Raw genomic sequence first — 18,666 nt, forward strand, 5'->3', positions numbered from 1 at the left:
TTGTATTGAACAATAGTGAATGCACATAAAACAAGATGGCCAATCATATTTTTTATTGAATATCAGAATTAATTATGGTAATGTATTGTCAAGTGTAGGTAGGCCACTTTGGTCACTAAGCAGTCTCCACACCTCAATTCTCTTCGTCTGTGTGAAGGGAGAGGAGGGGAGTGGGGAGAGAGACAACAAAGTAGAAATGTAAAGAACAGTACTGTAGAGTCATTTTTGGCCAATAACAGACATTCAGGAATGCACCCCAGTAAGAAAAAAACATTACAATGGTGTTAATGTCTTGTTAAAGGGGAATGAAAAAGGGGTTTGTATCCCACTTCAGCAGCGTTAAGAACGCTGAATTAAAGACTACAGCAGGGTAAAAACATGGTAGGCTGCATAATCACTTTAGTACACACAGTGACGTAAGCAACACAGCTGCAGCTAATCAAATTAATTATGGTTGCGTTAGATTTGTTTTTGTCAGTACTATCCATGCTTTCACATTGTCATGCCCTCGGTTTCTGGACACAATCTATAAGACTTGTTCATTTATTTCTTTGGTGCAGCTGTGCTGCTTACTAGGCTACCATCTTTATGATCTGCTGTAGTTTTCAATCTGAACCGGAAAACAAACATAACTAGAAAAAGTGCCCTTCTGGGCACAGGTCTCCACCAGGATAGGAATGTAGGTTTTTCCTTGGCCTCTAGGGAGTTGGCATACAAAGTTATCTACAGATCCGTGCAGTTAGAGGTAAAAACACTTTTCGGCCAGTTATAGCGCCACCTTGAGGCTGAGTTGAAATTGTTCATGTGGCATTTCGTCCTCGGCCTAGTGGGAATGTGGGTGCACAATTTCACGGAAATCACGCGATGTGTTCATGATTTGCAGCATTTCGTTTGAAACTGAGCACTCCTGTGAACTTTGGAAGCCAATCTTAACCAATCAGGATGGAGTCTGAGAAATCTGAAAGACCAGTTTCGTTGAATGGCTCTAGAGAGACTGTGTACCAATTTGCGTGATGTTTGGACAAAATCTGTAGGTGTACTGTGCAAAAACTTGTTTTGCACAAAGCGGCCTCCTGGTGGCGCTATAACAGGCCGTTCTGGAAAGTTTGGGGCAGAGGTTCATCGTTGGCATCCAGGGAGTGTGTGTGCAAAATTTGGCATCGACCGGGTTAACGGTGGCCGAGATTAGCTGCTCACGGACACACACACACACACGGACGGACACACGGACGGACGGACGGAGTGCAAAACATACTCTCCCCCCATGCCTTCGGCCTGGTGGAGACAATAATCAGCCTGGGGTGAGGGTGATGCGGTGTGAGCTTGTTGCTGAGCTGCTAGTTTAAATTATTTTTCATATTAACAAATGGAGGTCGCTGGCAAAAGATCTTGTCAGATGGGGCCAAATATCTATCAATGGACCAACAAGTCCTTGATACATAAGTAAATGTTTGAGAACCACTGAATACGTCACTACGACATTGCTCGACTTCCTATTCTCACCTTCCTCCTCGTCATCGTCTTCATCATCCTCCTCTTCCTCATCTTCATCAGAGCTGAAGGTCCCATCAGGCAGGCTGTACACGCGGATCACTTGCTGTTGGAAATGGAACAAATGCAACCGCCATCAAGCCACCTTTCTTGACCAGCATTACAATTTACACAAAATGAAGTCACTGAAATCGCTGACACAAATTGTGACCAAGAAGCCAGTCGTTGCTGTTGTGCAGAAATCTTGTATCTCCGAAAATTAATGCCTTACTTCAGAATGTCACAACTCACAATCTACAAGCTCACAATACGTGCCTGCAACATGTTGTGAGCTTGTAGAGCTCGTAGCTCGAGCTCGAAGGCTATTTTCTGACCATTTTTAAGTGTGTGGATTTCAGCATTAACAGTGACTCGATAACTATACTGGATCCTTTGGAACGCAACGATTTTGGACATTCAATGGTTCTGACCCAACAGCAGCGCTGGATACATGATGCATTTATACACCGCTTTAAATAGATTGTGCATTACATTCACTCATTCGCACACTGATGGTGGAGGAAACCATGCAAGGCATCAACCTGCAGGAGCATTTAGGGGTTCAGAGTCTTGCTCAAGGACACTTCGACACCAACTCTGGGGAGCCCGGGATCGAACTAGGAACCTAGAACTAGAACGGCTGTTCTACCGGGCACTCTACCCCTGATCCACTGCCCCCCCCCGGATGGTACGTGTAGCTCACCTTGTTGGGGTCCTTGAGGATGAGGTACTTGCCCTCGTCCAGCTTGCGGCAGATGTCGATGACACAGCGGAGGATGCCCCAGGCGTTCTCCATGCTCAGGTTGATCTGGCTGGCAAACTCGTTGGGCTTGAACTGCTGGGTGCCCAGGATGACATGGCGGGCAGAGTCCTTCACGTGGTAACGAGACACGTATCTAGAGAGGGAGGGACGATGAGAATGCAATCGAGGTGATCTAAACCCACTGTTTCCCCCAAACACTGGGTCGGGGCACTTTTGTGGGTCGCAGACACATTTTTATGGTTCCCTTTATTTTTTGTTTCCGACATTTTGTTGAATTATTTTAAAACATTTTCAAAAAACATCCCCCAAAAAAAGATTTCAGGAAGAAATAAAAGAAAAATCTAAGAAATTTCATAAATTAGAAAACAGTAGTAGTCGATCTACACTACAGGCTCACAGCGTGGCACGATGCAACGTGTTGAGAGCTTGTAGATCTGCTATTTTCACTAATTTTTGTCACAGGCAAACGATTAATTTCTCTTTTGGGTCACAAGCTACAAAGTTTGGGAACCACTGATCTAAACAAACAAACAGGCAATGTATTACAAAAGCCACTTGGTATGCCAAAAGACACTTCTTACTGACCTCAGCCATGCAGCAAAATGACACTAGAAGCAGACCGATAGATCGCCATTATTTGCCTTTTTTGTAATGTGCAATTATGCAGCTCGTGTACAGAATTTTAACCACTTTCAATCTAATCTGGGAACCCATCAGCAAAAAAAGCATTGAATTTGCCTCTGGGGGTGGCGCAGAACAGAATGTGAATAGCAGCATGATGCCTGTTTTCTCCGCCTTAGGCCCTCCCTCTTCCTTAGGGGCACCTATGTTTTCATTCCCAATAACAGCAATGTATCCGCGTTCTGAATACCCCTGCAGACAGATTCAGTAGCGTAGATCGGAATCTTTTCTTGAGAGAGTACTTTCAATCTAACGTCCCTATTTTGGGCATGTGATTATAGGAAAGCATTTTAAAAAATTGGTCAAAACATCAGTACAGCCCAGGCCGTAGCGTAACGGTCTGGGCACCGGACTGGTAATCCAGTCGCAGTGTGCCGCGGGTTCGACTCCCGGACTCGACACGGCCTTTACTGCATGTCATCCCCCCATCTCTCTCCCGTTTCCTGTCAGCCTACTGTCTGTCCCTTCAAAAATCAATAAAAAAAAAGGCGTAAGCCGCAAAAAAAAAAAAAAAAAAAAAAAGAAAAAAAACATCAGTACAGCAGTCTAGAACTCCCCGAATGTTTGGGCTCTAAAAGACACCTTCCAAAGAGGTGGAGATGTGTGTTCCTCCTCACCCAAGCTTCAGGTACTCCGATCCAGCCAGCATGGCACAGCATGTCCAACGGGCCAGTTTGTAGCTGTTGTTCTTCAGCTCTGTGGCCAGGACAGCTCCTCTCTGGGAGTCCAACTTCTGTCGCCAGTCTATTCCATTACAGTGCTGAAATGGAAGATTAGCATATTAACAGCAGCAGTCCTCATTCTCAAACATTTTCATGTTTTATTTAACTGTGTGCACCACCTCACTTCTTTTACCCTGGAGTCCCACTCGTTCAGGGTCTTGACGTTAATGAAAGAAACCTCCCCATTGGCTCCGGTCATCACACCATCATGCTCACAGCGAACAATCAAGTCGATGTCCTCTCCCAGCTTCCAGCGACGGTACCTTAAACGCATGAAGTAGATTTATTATGAGACTAGCGTTTCCCAAAGTGGCCCCCGGTGTCCTTGAGGGGCAATTATTGTTTACGAAGCAGAAACAGAAATGCGATTTTTATTTATATGTTCAATGCCAACATTTCAATGCCAACATTAAACAATTAAATCGTTAATCACAATCATTTGTTTGACAATTAATAAGTAAAATGTCTTGGCCCGGGCCATCGGAGTGGTGGTCCGGGCAGCATGACAGCATGTTGCGGGTTCGAATCCCGACGACCTTTGCTGCGTGTCACTCTCCACGACTCCACCTCTCTCCCCATTTCCTGTCAGTCTACTGTCCTAATCTCTAAATCTGTAATTTTTTTAATAAAAAGTACGTCTTCATCGTGACAGCCCATGTATGGACTGTCAGACTCGGAGACTCCCGCGCTCTGGCTGATACCAACAATAAGCTTCTCCACCTACTAACTTACTTAATACTGTATATTATTATGAAAGATCAGATGGACCCTCAGATCACAAAAACAAAGAGCACATGACAAATGGGTGAGAAGGTTTAGGTTATTAGATACTCTCTCTTGCTTTAAAATAGTTATATAACTGAATAGAAGGAAACTTTTAGCAGCAAGGCCCAGGCACAATCTTTCTATATACTGTATACACTGACACACATGCATGCAGTGACAGTATTGTTCAGGTAGGAGGTGCTGACGTAAAAATGGGTGACTGGAGTATTAGTTTCTCTCTCTTTACAATGAAATGGTTATATAACTAACTTTTATTTATTTATTTATTAACTTAATCAGTTATTTTCTAAAGTTGTCAGTCATTTTCTATATTCTCTCCCCTTAATTATATAAAAATCCCAGAAATTATTATAACTGAATAAAAGCAAGGTCACTCTTTGTGTGCCTTGCTGCTCATCGAGTTCAGCATCTGGAATTATAATTGGCGTCATAGTTTCAATACACAAGCTAATGCAAAGAGGAACTACAGAGATGTAATTTCATTTAACACTTAGTCACACTATAGTTTGGTAAGCTGTCCATGTCTTTTATACTGTATAAAGAAAAAAAGCTAATAAAAAAGTAGGACTTGGGTGATGTGTTGTATTTATTCATAGGTACTTTGAGGTGTATTAAGGATGTTGTATTTGCTGGTCCAAAATGTAACATTGACGATGTGGTATTGTGTAATTTTATTTCTGCCGCTTGGCCAGTTCCCACTTGTAAAAGAGACGCAGTCTCAATGTGTTTTTACTGGTTAAATAAAGGTTAAAAAAAGAAGAAAAGAAACCTGTAAAACTAAGGATGTTTTAACAGTGTTGCACTTGTTGACGTGTCAGAAGCATTTACCATAATTCTACCAATATTATATAGACCTATTTGGGGAAAGAGAACAAAAACGTACTAGGTATACATTAAATGGACATACTCCATCCATCAGTAATAAGAGCTAAATAGGCTGTGCTGGACGATCATTTGAAAATTCCTAGTCAAATCTGTTCATTCAGCTGGAACTATAACACATTATTTGAGTTCCTTTTACAGTACTCAGTACTGTTGCTCTTTGCAATATATATACGTCTAGTAAGTTGAAATTGTATGAATGCATTTATTATTGATTATATTTTTTCTGTATGTCCCTGCCATACATATACATGCCCTGAACCCTGCCTAGTGAACCGAGCGCTGTGAATAGGCCATCGCAATTGTTGTGGGCCAGCAATGTTTAGGGAATATGAAAAATCGGACAGATCCCCCTTGATCGCACGACTATAGAGATAATGTGTACCGATGTGCGTGCCGTTTGGACAAACTGCCATGAATTTAGATGCCACCAGACGAATCAGTAGGCAGAGATCTCTGATCATAGCTACACAAATTACTGAATCTAACCAGCAGGGGTCAGTACACACCTGTAAGCAACAGAGGCCACCTCGCTCTTATCCATGTCTTCCTCCACAAATGGATTGGGGTTGGGAAACTTGTGACGCTCTCCTCCCTGTAGAAAGACAATAGTTTCATTTCAAGGTCATACCATCACTGTTGTTGGGCAGAAACCTTGCATGTCCAAAACCATTACTTTTCAGGAAATGGTCCCAGTTATTTAATTACAAGCTTTACTTTTGATTACATATTTATTGTTAAAACCACAGACTTTCAACTTGACAGCCCCATTTTGGTTAATTCATTATAGTAGGCAATATTTGTCAAAGATCTACAAGATCATGTACTTGCGGATCTGATATTTCCACTACATTTGCATGATACTGTCACACAAATAAGTATAAGAAAGGGCATTAATTTGGATGAACATAAAAAAAGGACATTTTTAAATATAAGGTTTCTACGCAAGAGCGACGACATCCTTTGGAATGGACGGTCTTTTGTCAGCACAGTGTGGACTTGGCTGGGTGAGGCGTACCATGCGCAGACACTGCTGGCTGAAGTTGTGGTTGATGTAGGTGGCCTCCATGGCCAGGTTACGGGGGGAGTTGAAGGAGTTGCCCTCATCCTGCGGTGGCTCGTTGGCAGTCTCGCTCACGGTCAACAGATCTGAGGCAGAGCGGTTGAAGTTAGGGCCACAGCTAATAAGGCACACATCCAAGGTTCTAAGGTTCCAAGGTTACACGGCAAAAAGGCTTACCAAAGTCAGAGTTGTCTCTTTTGTCAAAGAAGAGCTTGTTGCCCACTCTCTGCACAATGATATCCCAACTGTTCACAGAGCGTGTGCAGCACATCAGCGTGGCCAAGATGGCATCGGTGGCAAACACATTCCCCTGAGTTTTAGCCAGCTGGAGAAAAAAAAAGAAAAACACAGAATTTCAGAGAATAGCCAATACATTTTATGTTATAAAGTTACAAAATAAAAATGTATGTTGTTAATTTATCCTTTTGTAACTCTGAGGGAATACAAATTGATTTGGTTGGACAATTTGTACACTATCAGAAAAATATTGTGTAACTATGGTGATGTCCTTGAGTGGTGATCGTCAGCATCTGAGCGGATATAGAGCCTTATAAGAGCAACTGGTTTGACTGTGATTTACACACATACTGTATAGCACTGACGAAGGTCCCAAGACCGAAACGTTTGCACATTTTGACGTAAATTTGAGCAGAGCACTTGATGAGCATTTAAAAATAAAATAAATTATATTTTCTTAAGTCTGTCTAAGAGCCTTAGTTTATGCGGTGAGCAAGTATTTTTCTGCCAGTTTTCCTACACTATCAGAGTTAAATGAACAGCCAGGATTTTATAATTTAGACATACAGACAAAACTATAATAAAACTTTACCTTTCTAATTTATTTTAATCAACCCGTCATGTCAGGTACAGTTCTTCTAGCAGCGATAATTTGTCATAGAATGTCTCCGTTACTGATTGCAGACAGAACACTTTCTGCGCTAGTTAATAAACCTCATTATTATCCCTCCTTCCTTCACTTGCACGTGTCATATTTGTCTCCTGTTTCCATAGCCTGAGTTAGCTTGAAGTACACACATTGGACATGACGCTGTCACAGTTATTTACCCCAATCCAACCCTTAATCCGGAGTGCCAAACATGGAGGCATTGGGTACCATTTTTATTGTCGTTGGTAAGACCCGGCTGCGGATTGAGTGTCTGAAGACAGACACTCCAACCACAAGGTCACTGCACTGGTCATTAATAATAATTAAAGGTATATTCAGTGATTTCACTCAAAAAACCTTAGGTTTCGTTTTTGGCTGTGGGACCCAGCCTTTCGTCCAATCAGGATAGAGAGTAAAAAACGAAACCTAAGGTTTTTTGACCCCCAGGGGTTAACTGGGGACAGGGAGGAACTCCTTATATGGCCAGCACACTCTATAGTAGGGAGGATTATCACAACAAAACAAAAAAATAAGTAATATTTGAATTAAGTGAAATCACTGAATATACCTTTAATGAATGGTGATTAATCATAATTATTCACAGCTTATAAAACGGTTAGTCCCAATACTTGATTCTGATTGGCTGGTAACCGTCACGTGACCGTTGTAAATTTCACAGATAATCCACAACTTAAAACACTTCATAACATTCCCAGCTGATCCTGCAGCCTTGTAGCTGTAATGGGGAAGGGGAGCACTTGATTGCCTTACAAGCCCATGCCGTGCGGCGTCTAAGCACCGCCCGGCTCATATGACTGTGAGGCTCCAGGCGGCCCCGTAAAGACATCAAGTGCTATTCTCCCGGCACAGCCTACTTGCTGAGAAAAACAAGGAAGTGATGTGGCTCGCTCTGGTGGGCGCAAAGCGTAGCTACTTTTGTGAATTTAATAGTTTTATTAGGTTAATATTGCTATATGTTTGTAACCGTTTTAGAAAAGCAATAAGCCTCTCACCCATTGTAAAATCCATGGTAACCTGAGACCTCTTGTGGCTTATTGCTTTATTAACTGTGATTAATCTGATGAAAATGTGCTATAGTTTCTAACATGACTTGTGGGTATATTTGTGCTTGTACCTTGCGTATGACAGGATCATCTGTGGTGGTGACCGTGTGGAAGATCCTCTTGATGCTCTTGAGTGCCCTCTCATTGCGAGTGGTGACGCGGTCGAAAGCCTTGTCATAATACTCCAATGCGCCACAGCATTCGCTGAAGATGACATAATACAAGACATAAGTCATCATTAATTTGTATTCTAGCCTCTCAACTCTTCCACAATCTTTGAATGCTACTTGTTTCTTAACCAATTGAAACCTTTATACTCAGTACATACTGGACTGGAGTTGGCCCTATTCTTTTGCACTCCTTTAAATAACAAGTGTGGAAGCTCTAGCATTCAGTTGCCTGATGCCATTGCTGCTTAGTTTGCTGACAACCTAATAACTACAGCATGACCATGGCCTGTCTGTTGGGCTATAGGATCATGACTATGGCCACCTTTACACGGCAACGGTCTGTTGAGAAAACAGCAAATTCCCGTTGCGTTTTGACTTTTTATTCTGCATTTGACGGAGGCGCAACACTGATCAGAATATCCAGTAGTGTGCAGGCCAGGTGGCGGTGACACACTCAACTGCCAGATAGACCAGGCACACATGCATAGAACCACTTTCTTTCTACTTCATATCACATGTGTTTTTTTTTAGCTCGCTAAATGTGTATTCCTATGATGACCGGGACATGGGAGTGCTTGCTCATCCTAGGAACTCAAATATCGCCTAGAGGGCTCCAGTGCACCATGTAATAAACATAAGCGACGTGAGCCATGTCGTCACACGTTTTGCGGATTCACAGGAATTAAAGCAAAAAAAAAGATGGAAGATGGAAAATGATTTTCAGACCATGACCCAATATCTGATGCATGAAACATTGAGAGGGAAAACCCCCATAATGTCATTTTTTCCAATTGTTTTTCCATACATTAATGACATTTTTGGGGGGTGGTATTGTAAAATCGTGTTTCCATTAAGTTCTAACCAAATTATGATTACACAATACGATCGGCCATTGATTCACGTGCATCCTCGCTTGTTGTTGATGCACCCGGTAGCACTGTAGTCAGAACATCTGACGTCCAAGGCTGTTCTTTCAATACCAATGCCTCCATGATTATCGCTCGACTGCCTTGAAAATGTCTGGCGTGAATTGCATTAACTCCCATGTGGTAGAGGCCGGTCCAAACGAGCGATAATCATGGAGGCATTGGTAGTGAAATAAGGTTCTTCTGAGGCGACTACCTTTGACAGCACACTGTTCACAATCAAGAAAAGATTAAATGAAACACCACCCAAAGTGTTTGCATTAGCACGCCTGTATGAGTAACTTTTGTGAGAGTAACAAATATATCCTCTCAAATCTCTGATTGGCAAACATAGCAAGTAGGCATTCGATTCACTCAACTCACGATACGATTCATATCACGATACGATTTTTCACGATATTTTAAACAAAATATATTTTCCAGAAATTACCGTTTTTTTATTTTATATAATTGATCTCCCAATGTTTTTATTTAACTACTTGCAAAAGAAGTAGCACTACTTTTGACAGTGCAGAAACACAATTGCCTTCCTTGATGAGCATCAACGACCATCATCACCTGGGTACAGTCACACACAGCTCCCCTCTACAGTGCTCTACTACTGAAAGTGACTAATTTCTCTCCAAAAGCACTTGAATATGATGGAATATGACCAAAGCTCACATTTCACATCACACACCATAATTCACTAGCCCACCTAAAAAAAATCATATATCGATATATATCGATATATCGTTACATGCCTAATAGCAAGTGTTCCGCTGTCTAATTGAATGCAAGAGAACCGAACGTAAGCACAGTTCGATTTAGAACTCCAGTTACTTCCATTATTTCTGTGATTTCTTTTGGACAGTGCCATGATCCATATGGAGAAACTTCCATAACTTCACAGTGGTAAATTAAATCTGCGGTACTTTGTCAGAATGGCAGGGGGAAATCGAGCACAACATGCCTACGGTTGTTGTGCACTGGTAGTTGCATGCAGTAAATGGCAGATATACAAGCTCATAATGCGTAGCTTTCATGACACGCTGTGAGCTTGCAAATCTGCTATTTACTGCGCACGACACCGGCAAGCAACAAAGTAGACCTATAGCTGAGGCCAACACTTCGGTTTCTGGTTACAGCTGATCGATGTAAACATTATTTGACTGGGGATGGATGCTTGGTAGTTTGGAGAGATCACTGGACTAGCAAATGCTGCGTTATGACGACTTCATGGCTTTCACACTGTGGCCATGGCTACATACCGCCCCCACCCCTCATTTATTTATTTGATCTGCGCAGACTGCATTGATCTCATAAATCCTCACGATGGAAAACTGTCCCGGGGACCCAGTTAGGCCAGACGTCGACATTTTAAAAATGTCTTCTAAATCATGACAGTTGTCTTCTAAATCATGACAGTTTTCTGAAATACCCATGTTTCTATATCAGTGGTGCTCAATATTTCATATCAAGGACCCCCAGAATTATATGTATATTTGGCCGCCGACCCCATCTGAAAATATGTTGTTCAAGATTTGAGTTAAAATTGTTCGCTCTGAAAGAATATATTCAAAGATTTGCGCCACATTTTCACAATTTTTCAAAATCGGACTGTCAGGCGAGATAGGTTCATTGAAAATGAAAATAACTGAGGTGGCTGTTTTGATGCGCGGCGTTTGCAGACGGTGTGTGATGGGCTTTACAGAGATCAAATACACACATTAATGTTGAACAGTACATCCCCCTTAAGAAATACAATATTTACAGAATGTTTTGGTCATTCTGCATTCCCAAACTTTTTAGCTCAAGACCCAAAAAAGAAGAGACGCAAACTAGTGAAAATAGCAGATCTACAAGTTCCCAATGCGTCGCTTCACGCCGTGTTGTGAGCTTGTAGCTCGGCTATTTTCACTACTTAAACATTTGCTTTCTAATATATGGAATATTTATTTGATAAAAAACAAGACGCGTAAACGCGGGAAGTGAACAAAGCTGTTGTGGCACACACACACACTTTCAGTTGTATTGGTTTGCTCCCAATCTTTTGCCCTCTGGTGGTGGGCGGGTGGTGTTACAGCGTGACACAGAGTTTTGGCCATCTTCTATAGTTAGTGCTCACTTAGTTCGCAATAAACCCATCAAATCCCGTGTTTTATGAACCACTGCTCTGTAGCACCATTAGCAGCTGAACAACAGTCAAAGAGTTAGCTGGTTGGAGGCTTATTAAGTGCAGGTCTGGCTCAGAAGTTGTGTGTGTGTGTGTGTGTGTGTGTGTGTGTGTGTGTGTGTGTGTGTGTGTGGTCCTGAGCATGACAACTGCTCTGTTGTAACTACCATCATTAATGTAGTGGGTGCAGATTTAAGATGCATTTACAACCTCTGTGGACTGTGTGCTACAACACCATCGCAAGCTTGCATACAACAAGGCACCGCTCACCGATGGAGTATACCAACTGCTACTTGGTGGACCTTCCCATGAGCAGCTACTGGGAAGAGAGGCGTTGGACCTGGCCTTCTAGCAGTGGGTGGATTTTGGGCCCATGGGATTAGCCACACTACCGGGAACGATATGACACCGGGTGTCAATGCAGGAGTAAACCCTGAATAATTTTTCAATAAAGTATATATAAAAAGCAATGCAGGAGTGGACTGGGAAATTGTTTCCTCTGGTGGTCCAGCCTGAGACATACCCGCAAACTTAGGATGCATGCCTACACTACTTGTGCCCATGGAATGGAATGGAATGACGTTCTTGTTTGTTGCTGCACCTGAACTATTCATGTCCTTTGGGTAGCCCTACAAGCAGAACCCAATGCTACTGAAGTTTCTGACATTTTTTAGACCCAGAGCATTGGGTCCTATTCCACCTCCACCCTGCCACCGGGTACGCACACATATATAAACGTAAACAACTTCGGATAAGTCCTTCTGCTCTCTTTCAGGACTTTTTTTCGTGTGAGGGCTTCTGAATGTGTGAACTTTAAGTACCTATAAATACCGCTGCGAATATCTCCTGTGGCGCGGAAGCCGTTAAGTATTTTGTTTGACCGATTTGGTCGCTTTGATTCTTCTCTTCCTTCCTTGTTTATTGACACCTCATTGTACCGCCTATCTGGCTAGCTAGTGGCGCTATAGCTATGACAGAGCAGATCAGAGGCAGGGACGTAGCCGGCACAAGCCAACCGCACACCGGGAGGCGGTACAATAAACGGTAAACAAACAAGAAGAAATAAAGCGACCAAATCGGTCAAAATACTTAACGGCTTCCGCGCCACAGGAGATATTCGCAGCGGAATGTATAGGTACTTATAGTTCACGAATTCAGAAGCCCTCAAAGGAAAACAGGCCGTCAAACGGCGCAGATACGATGTTGCGGAGCATATTTATGTCCGCGTTAAAAAATTCCCATACGAAAATATAATTATGAACAGGGAGGGACCCTACATAAAACTCATCCAAATTTCAGAAAAGCTTTATGGAGGGTTCCGAGAGGGGCTAGTCCTTTGGGGTATGTATGCAATTTCCTCTGTGTGGACATAAATTGTTAAAATGTGTGTGTGTGTGTGTGTGTGTGTGTGTGTGTGTGTGTGTGTGTGTGTGTGTGTGTGTGTGTGTGTGTCAAACTTACATGTCAGTAGGATCAGCTACCTCCATGTATCTCATTTTCATCAGCCTGGGGAAGTCCATCTCTTCCTTCACCTCCCAGTCGCTCCTCACCTCCACAGATGAGTCCCTGGGCTTCAGCTGGGTCTCAACGAACGCGAGATATAGAGACAAAAGGAGGTAAAGAGAGGAAAAAGGAGGGGACAGAAACGCTTCTGTATTAATAAAACAATCATGATAATAAAACTTCAATTATAAAGTGTATTCCATATAAAATCTTATCGATGAGAAAAACAAGTTTAAAGTGGGTGAGGGTATAGCACAATAGGCATAGTATCCATGTTTACGTAATAACTACAATATTGTCTGTAAATATTTTCATGCTATACCTGAGATTTCTGGTCCCACTTCTGACGGACTCCGAATTGCTTCTGGAACTTCTTCTGCAGACGCATGCGATCCCTGGATACAGAAATGTCGTATTAAAAGTCTAATGGAAATGTGGTCACAGCTCGTACTAGTACATACTGACCCAGCTGAAGATGGACTGGACTGGAGTATAAGGTCACATTCTCACCTAATACTTCGGTAGACTCAGATCCGTATGGGCGGGGATTCGGAATTCTTGCATATTTAATTGGCTGCGGTTTGCCTTCACACTGTCATTCGCAGCAATTGGAAACGCAGCAGGGGGGACCTTTATCAATGTGTTCCATTCATAAACTAGCCTACGCAGTGAAATCTATGGTGATAAAATTACACTCATAACGTGCATGTGTCGTGCCGTCTGGGACCCCCCCCCCCCCCTCTCTCTCTCTCTCTCTCTACGCACGCAGCCGCCACACACTGTTCTTTTGGGCATGGAGGCACAGCGCTGCATGAGCGCACTGATATAACTCCCCAGTCCCCACACAGTGACAGCACTCCATAGCACTCCATGTTTACAGCACGCACAGACAGACAGACAGAATATTCTGTAGGCTATAATAGTCTACACTGCAGTGTTTGTATGTGTTTTCTTAAGCAATTGATTAATGTACACGTCCTCATTTCGATCAGGGCTTCAGTCTCCTTATTCGACCACGTCTATCCACAGTAATGGGACATCTTTGCGCTGCGTAAAATATGCCTTCTCCGTCTCCAACTGTGTTCAGCTCCTCACCCGCCACATTATGTTTGCTTCATTTCCTTTATTTACTGCGGATTGCATTCACACCTGCACCGAATCGTAGTCAAGTGCGATTCGAAGCGAAGCGAAACTAGGGATGCACCGATCCGGCATTTTGGCATTCGATACGGATTTCGATACATGGGGGTCCAGTATCTGCCGATACAGAGTACCGATCCGATACCCCCCACAAAGAAACGTAATAACCTATTAAGCTGTATGCCTCACTGTGTGGAGTCTGGAATCATTATTTTGTGTAAGGCAACATCAAGGCTTGACTTAAACATTACTTTCCCAACTTTGTAAAACAAAATGTAACAAACACAGATATAAATGCACTGAATTATTTATTAAATAACTGTGCAACAATTAGACCAGGTTAATGTGTGCGCAGGCTAGCCTGGCTGCATTCCACATGTTATACTGTCAATACTACACTGCTGTGTCACAGAGGAGGTAGAGTTGTTTTCATACTGTAATTACACATAATTATCGGATCGGATCGGATAATGGATCGGCCACCGATCCGATACCCGATCTAGAATTTTAGCCTGGATCGGCGCCGATCTCCGATACGAGTATCGGATCGGTGCATCCCTAAGCGAAACCCACGTTTTTGGGCGGAGTAAAATGCGGTTATTTGCTGCGCATTAGGATTCAAATGAGCCTTCACACCTGCCAAACGAAGCGCACTTTCTGACAATGCGCAGCAGGATTCGTTTTAATCGCAGCAAAGCTCTCTGGTATGAATGCGACCTAAATGGTAAAAACTAAAGGGGACATTTCCTGGAGGCAGTACTTGACAGTTTTGACAGCAACTTACCGCTCCTTCTGCTTGGCACTCTTAGGCAAGGTTTGCATGTTGAACTGGGTCAGGTTCCTACGGTCCTTGTCCCGTCGTAGATTTCTCTGATAATTAGACTTAATTTAATTAGACTGCCAGTTAGGCTACATGACATGGTGGGACACAATTTAAGACAAATTCATATATATTTTTTAATTCATTGGAGACATGTTTTAATCTGTTTTGAGTACCTGAGCAAAGCGCATGCGGTTCCTCTGGTAGGCAGTCTTCTGCGTCTTGGCAGTGTCCACCAACTGGAAGCTGGTCTCATCCTCCTCATGGAAGTAGGCATACTGACTACCACCCCCAAATTGAGAGGAATATTTATCTGAGAGGGAGAGGTCGGAAGATTATTACATGGTAGGTCTGGCATGCATGCATATGGACAATATCACCTATCATCAGTATTGATTGATTACTTTGTTAGTAAAAAAATTAAACGGCATGTGGTACAGTCAAGACTATTAAGGCTAAAAGGATAACAAAACGTCCTGGGGACTTGTTTCCATTGGTCCTATCTTTATGGTGCCCTTACAGGCACAAGGATTATGTTTTATCCATTGGTTTAGGAGTTTAGGAGACAAGTTAGTCTTAATGCCTGCTGTTTGAAATCGATTAAGTAAATTATTGAGACTGCAGGTCGCAATAATCACCCACGCCTCCATATATGGTCATATGGGTATGCCCATATATGGAGAACCCTGATGTCATCAATACTGGCTACAAACTCTAGACGGGCCTGCCCTAAAGTTATTAGTGCAGCAGCACCCGGCGAAAACTAGTGTTCTCAACAGGCCGAAAATTCAGGCGAGATCGCCTCTCGCCCTCAGCGCGTCTTACTGGTACAGTATGTGTATAAGGGTTCAAGACTGTAAGCAAATAACGATACTACCAAATTAAAACCTCACATATGCAACCAATTAACACATGTGACCAATTATTGGTCGCATATGTGTGTTACGTTTGAGTGTAGGGTAAAATCTGACTTTGGTGGCAACTGGCAATACATGTCTGCAGCTAAATGTGAGTAAAGTTAATTATGTGTGGCAACAACTAAACTAAAGTAGAAAATGAGTTTGAATGTGTGTATAATCCACAATACACATACCGACGCTGTATATTATATTATTTTAATAAAACATTCTGATGCTATTTTTTCTAAATGGTTTTACTTACTTGTGTATCTCTTATCTTGATAGGTCGCCCCAGTCCAATCAGCCACCTGCAATTAAACCATGTTTGTTAAGTACATCCTATAAAGATACTAATTGGGAAAAAGCTTATACCACTCAACATTTCAGGTGGGGAAAACTGGAGTAGAGCCACACCGATACATCGGTGGTATAGATTTGATCTATTCAAAATCATTAGTTTAACTTTTTTGTAAAATATTCTCAAATAGAAACTTTTAACCCCTTCTGGACGGGGACCCGTTTTGGTGTTTTAACTAAGCATTATGTTATACTTTAGCTATTGAAAAATAGCAGATCTACAAGCTCATAGCGCGCCACCGAGTGGCACGCTACGAGCTTGTAGGTCTGCTGTGGCACAAATCTTTGAATATAATATTCTTTCAGAAGACTTTTTATTTATCTGGACGTCAGGTCTAAATGGATTAATATATAATATCAGTCAAAAACATTGGTAATGATCTGTGATCCCAGACTTTCCTAAATCAGACCACAAAAATGTGGCATCGGTCAGGCTGTAATCTGAAGGTATATTACGAGCATATTACGAACCTTTCCCAGACGGTCTCCTTTGCTGAAAGGCTGGTATGGCATGTCTTTGAACTTCTCTGGAACTGCACAAGGACCCCATCCCGATGGATTGTCCTGGATCACAGGGGCATGGAACTTTGCCATGATGACCTTATGTCAAGAAGAAAATACCAGACTTGTATCATTTGATTTAAAAGCAGACGCTAACACACAATCACAGAAAACTTTTGTAATTTCAAGGAGTCCCAGACTAGGAACGCATTATTAGGCCATGGACATCCATAACTCTTTCTTGTCCCATTTGAACTATCAATACTTTAAGTGGAACCATTTCAATGACGCCCCATCCTCACTTCACTTTGAGAACTAGTAATAACATAGGACCCTTGCAGTTCAATTTTAAACTCTCCCTGCTGTCACCAATTTTCGTATTATCCCTTTCTGGAAAACAGAAAATTGTAGTTTATGCAAAAACTAATTTCACCAACTTCTTTGCACCTGTACATCCAATGACAATGGAAGTTTTGAACAGTAGTGACTTTAGATCATGACATTCATTCAGAGAGAGGTCTCAGACTATTAGCAGCACTGTTGTCCCTCATCAGCAATGCACTGAACAAACAGGCACTGACTGTTCGGCTTGCGCAGTGGGCTAGTCATCACAGACCTGTCCGGCCCTGAACGTTCACCCGCTTCAACAACAACCCACAGCATGGGACAACTTGCCAGTCAAATTGTAGATTAAATAGAAGACTCAAGTGAAATTACAGTAGTTTATGTGATAGAATGGGAATGATTCGACAACACAATTGCCAGCTGGATCAGCTTTAGCCCTCGTCCAGTGCGTTAGCGAATTCTGCTAGCATTAGCTAAGCTAAGCTTACGCCTCACTCACATATGAGGCTGCCAGGTGGCCGTGTTAGCTAGGCTAAGCTAACGTGGGTGGCAAGCCAAATACTTTTTTACCTAGACTAATTTCGGTCTTATGACATACAACACTTTACAGTATTTCTCGTCATACACGTTCACATATTTCGATCGATTCTCACCTTAGGAGATATGACACCGTACCGAGTGGTTTATTTCAACCACACGTCCGATGTACAGTTTTTCCTTCCAGATGCCGACGAGAAAGGAAGTGCAAATCAAGTGCCGTAAAACGGAATGTTTCTCCTGTTTTGCGACAATGAGATTTCCCTACACAGCAGAGAGCTCTATGTAATAAACTCTGTTTTCAAAGTAGACACAGTCAGTCACACAGACAAAGAGAGGGAGATCGGAAGGGTGGATAGATGATACTGTATAACACCAATTAGGGTTATATGTATTAAATGTATAAATGTATGAAAATAAATGTTATTCCCAAAGGAAATTAGTACAAACAAGGAAACAACACAACAAGAACAACAACAATACATCAGTATAAATAGTACAAAAAGGACAAAAGGCACACAGTCCAGATCAGCTACAGTCCACAGTCACTTCTCTCCTACAACAACTCCATACAAAGACTGTTAACTGTGAGTGGACGGCCCAATAAAGCATTACACTTGTTTACAGGAGGGTCCACCGTGTTCAAATCATCAAAACATTTAGAGACGTACAAATAGACACTTCTATATAGCCAAAGAACAGAACAGGATTTCATCATAAAGGAGGTAAAAAATGGAAAAGAAATACATTGAGGGGAAAAAGGGGTGGGTGGTGGGGGGAGGGGATTCGGATTCTACGGGGGCCAGTTTCGAATTGCAGCCGTCCGTAGGTGCCCTTTGAGAGTGGTTTTGAAGGAGTCAAGGGATTAGCATGTCTTAATGACTGTTGGTAGGGCGTTCCACATTTTTGTGACATAGGAGCGGAAATAATTTAGTC

At 42.4% G+C, this 18,666-nt stretch overlaps 1 protein-coding gene across 2 annotated transcripts; it reads right to left on the reverse strand.

The window, feature by feature from the left end:
• Positions 1 to 38: 38 nt before the first annotated feature.
• Positions 39 to 17,951, reverse strand: eif3d (eukaryotic translation initiation factor 3, subunit D). Of its 2 annotated transcripts, none has more exons than XM_083779230.1 (16): positions 17,847 to 17,951; positions 16,819 to 16,947; positions 16,253 to 16,298; positions 15,268 to 15,404; positions 15,056 to 15,141; positions 13,454 to 13,526; positions 13,090 to 13,205; positions 8,449 to 8,581; positions 6,605 to 6,752; positions 6,383 to 6,513; positions 5,874 to 5,959; positions 3,821 to 3,959; positions 3,592 to 3,734; positions 2,234 to 2,426; positions 1,504 to 1,597; positions 39 to 147 (listed from the first exon to the last, which is right to left on the reverse strand). In XM_083779230.1, exons 2-16 carry the CDS (start codon positions 16,939 to 16,941, stop codon positions 134 to 136), a joined length of 1,662 nt encoding a protein of 553 aa, XP_083635356.1. In that variant the 5' UTR covers positions 16,942 to 16,947; positions 17,847 to 17,951; the 3' UTR covers positions 39 to 133. The 2 variants fall into 2 exon arrangements, with proteins under 2 accessions (XP_083635356.1, XP_083635355.1); XM_083779229.1 differs by having other exon boundaries at positions 15,056 to 15,153.
• Between the last annotated feature and the right edge of the window lie 715 nt (positions 17,952 to 18,666).

The sequence above is a fragment of the Protomyctophum parallelum genome, assembly GCF_964188405.1.
Source record: "Protomyctophum parallelum genome assembly, chromosome: 13".
NCBI lineage: Eukaryota > Metazoa > Chordata > Actinopteri > Myctophiformes > Myctophidae > Protomyctophum > Protomyctophum parallelum.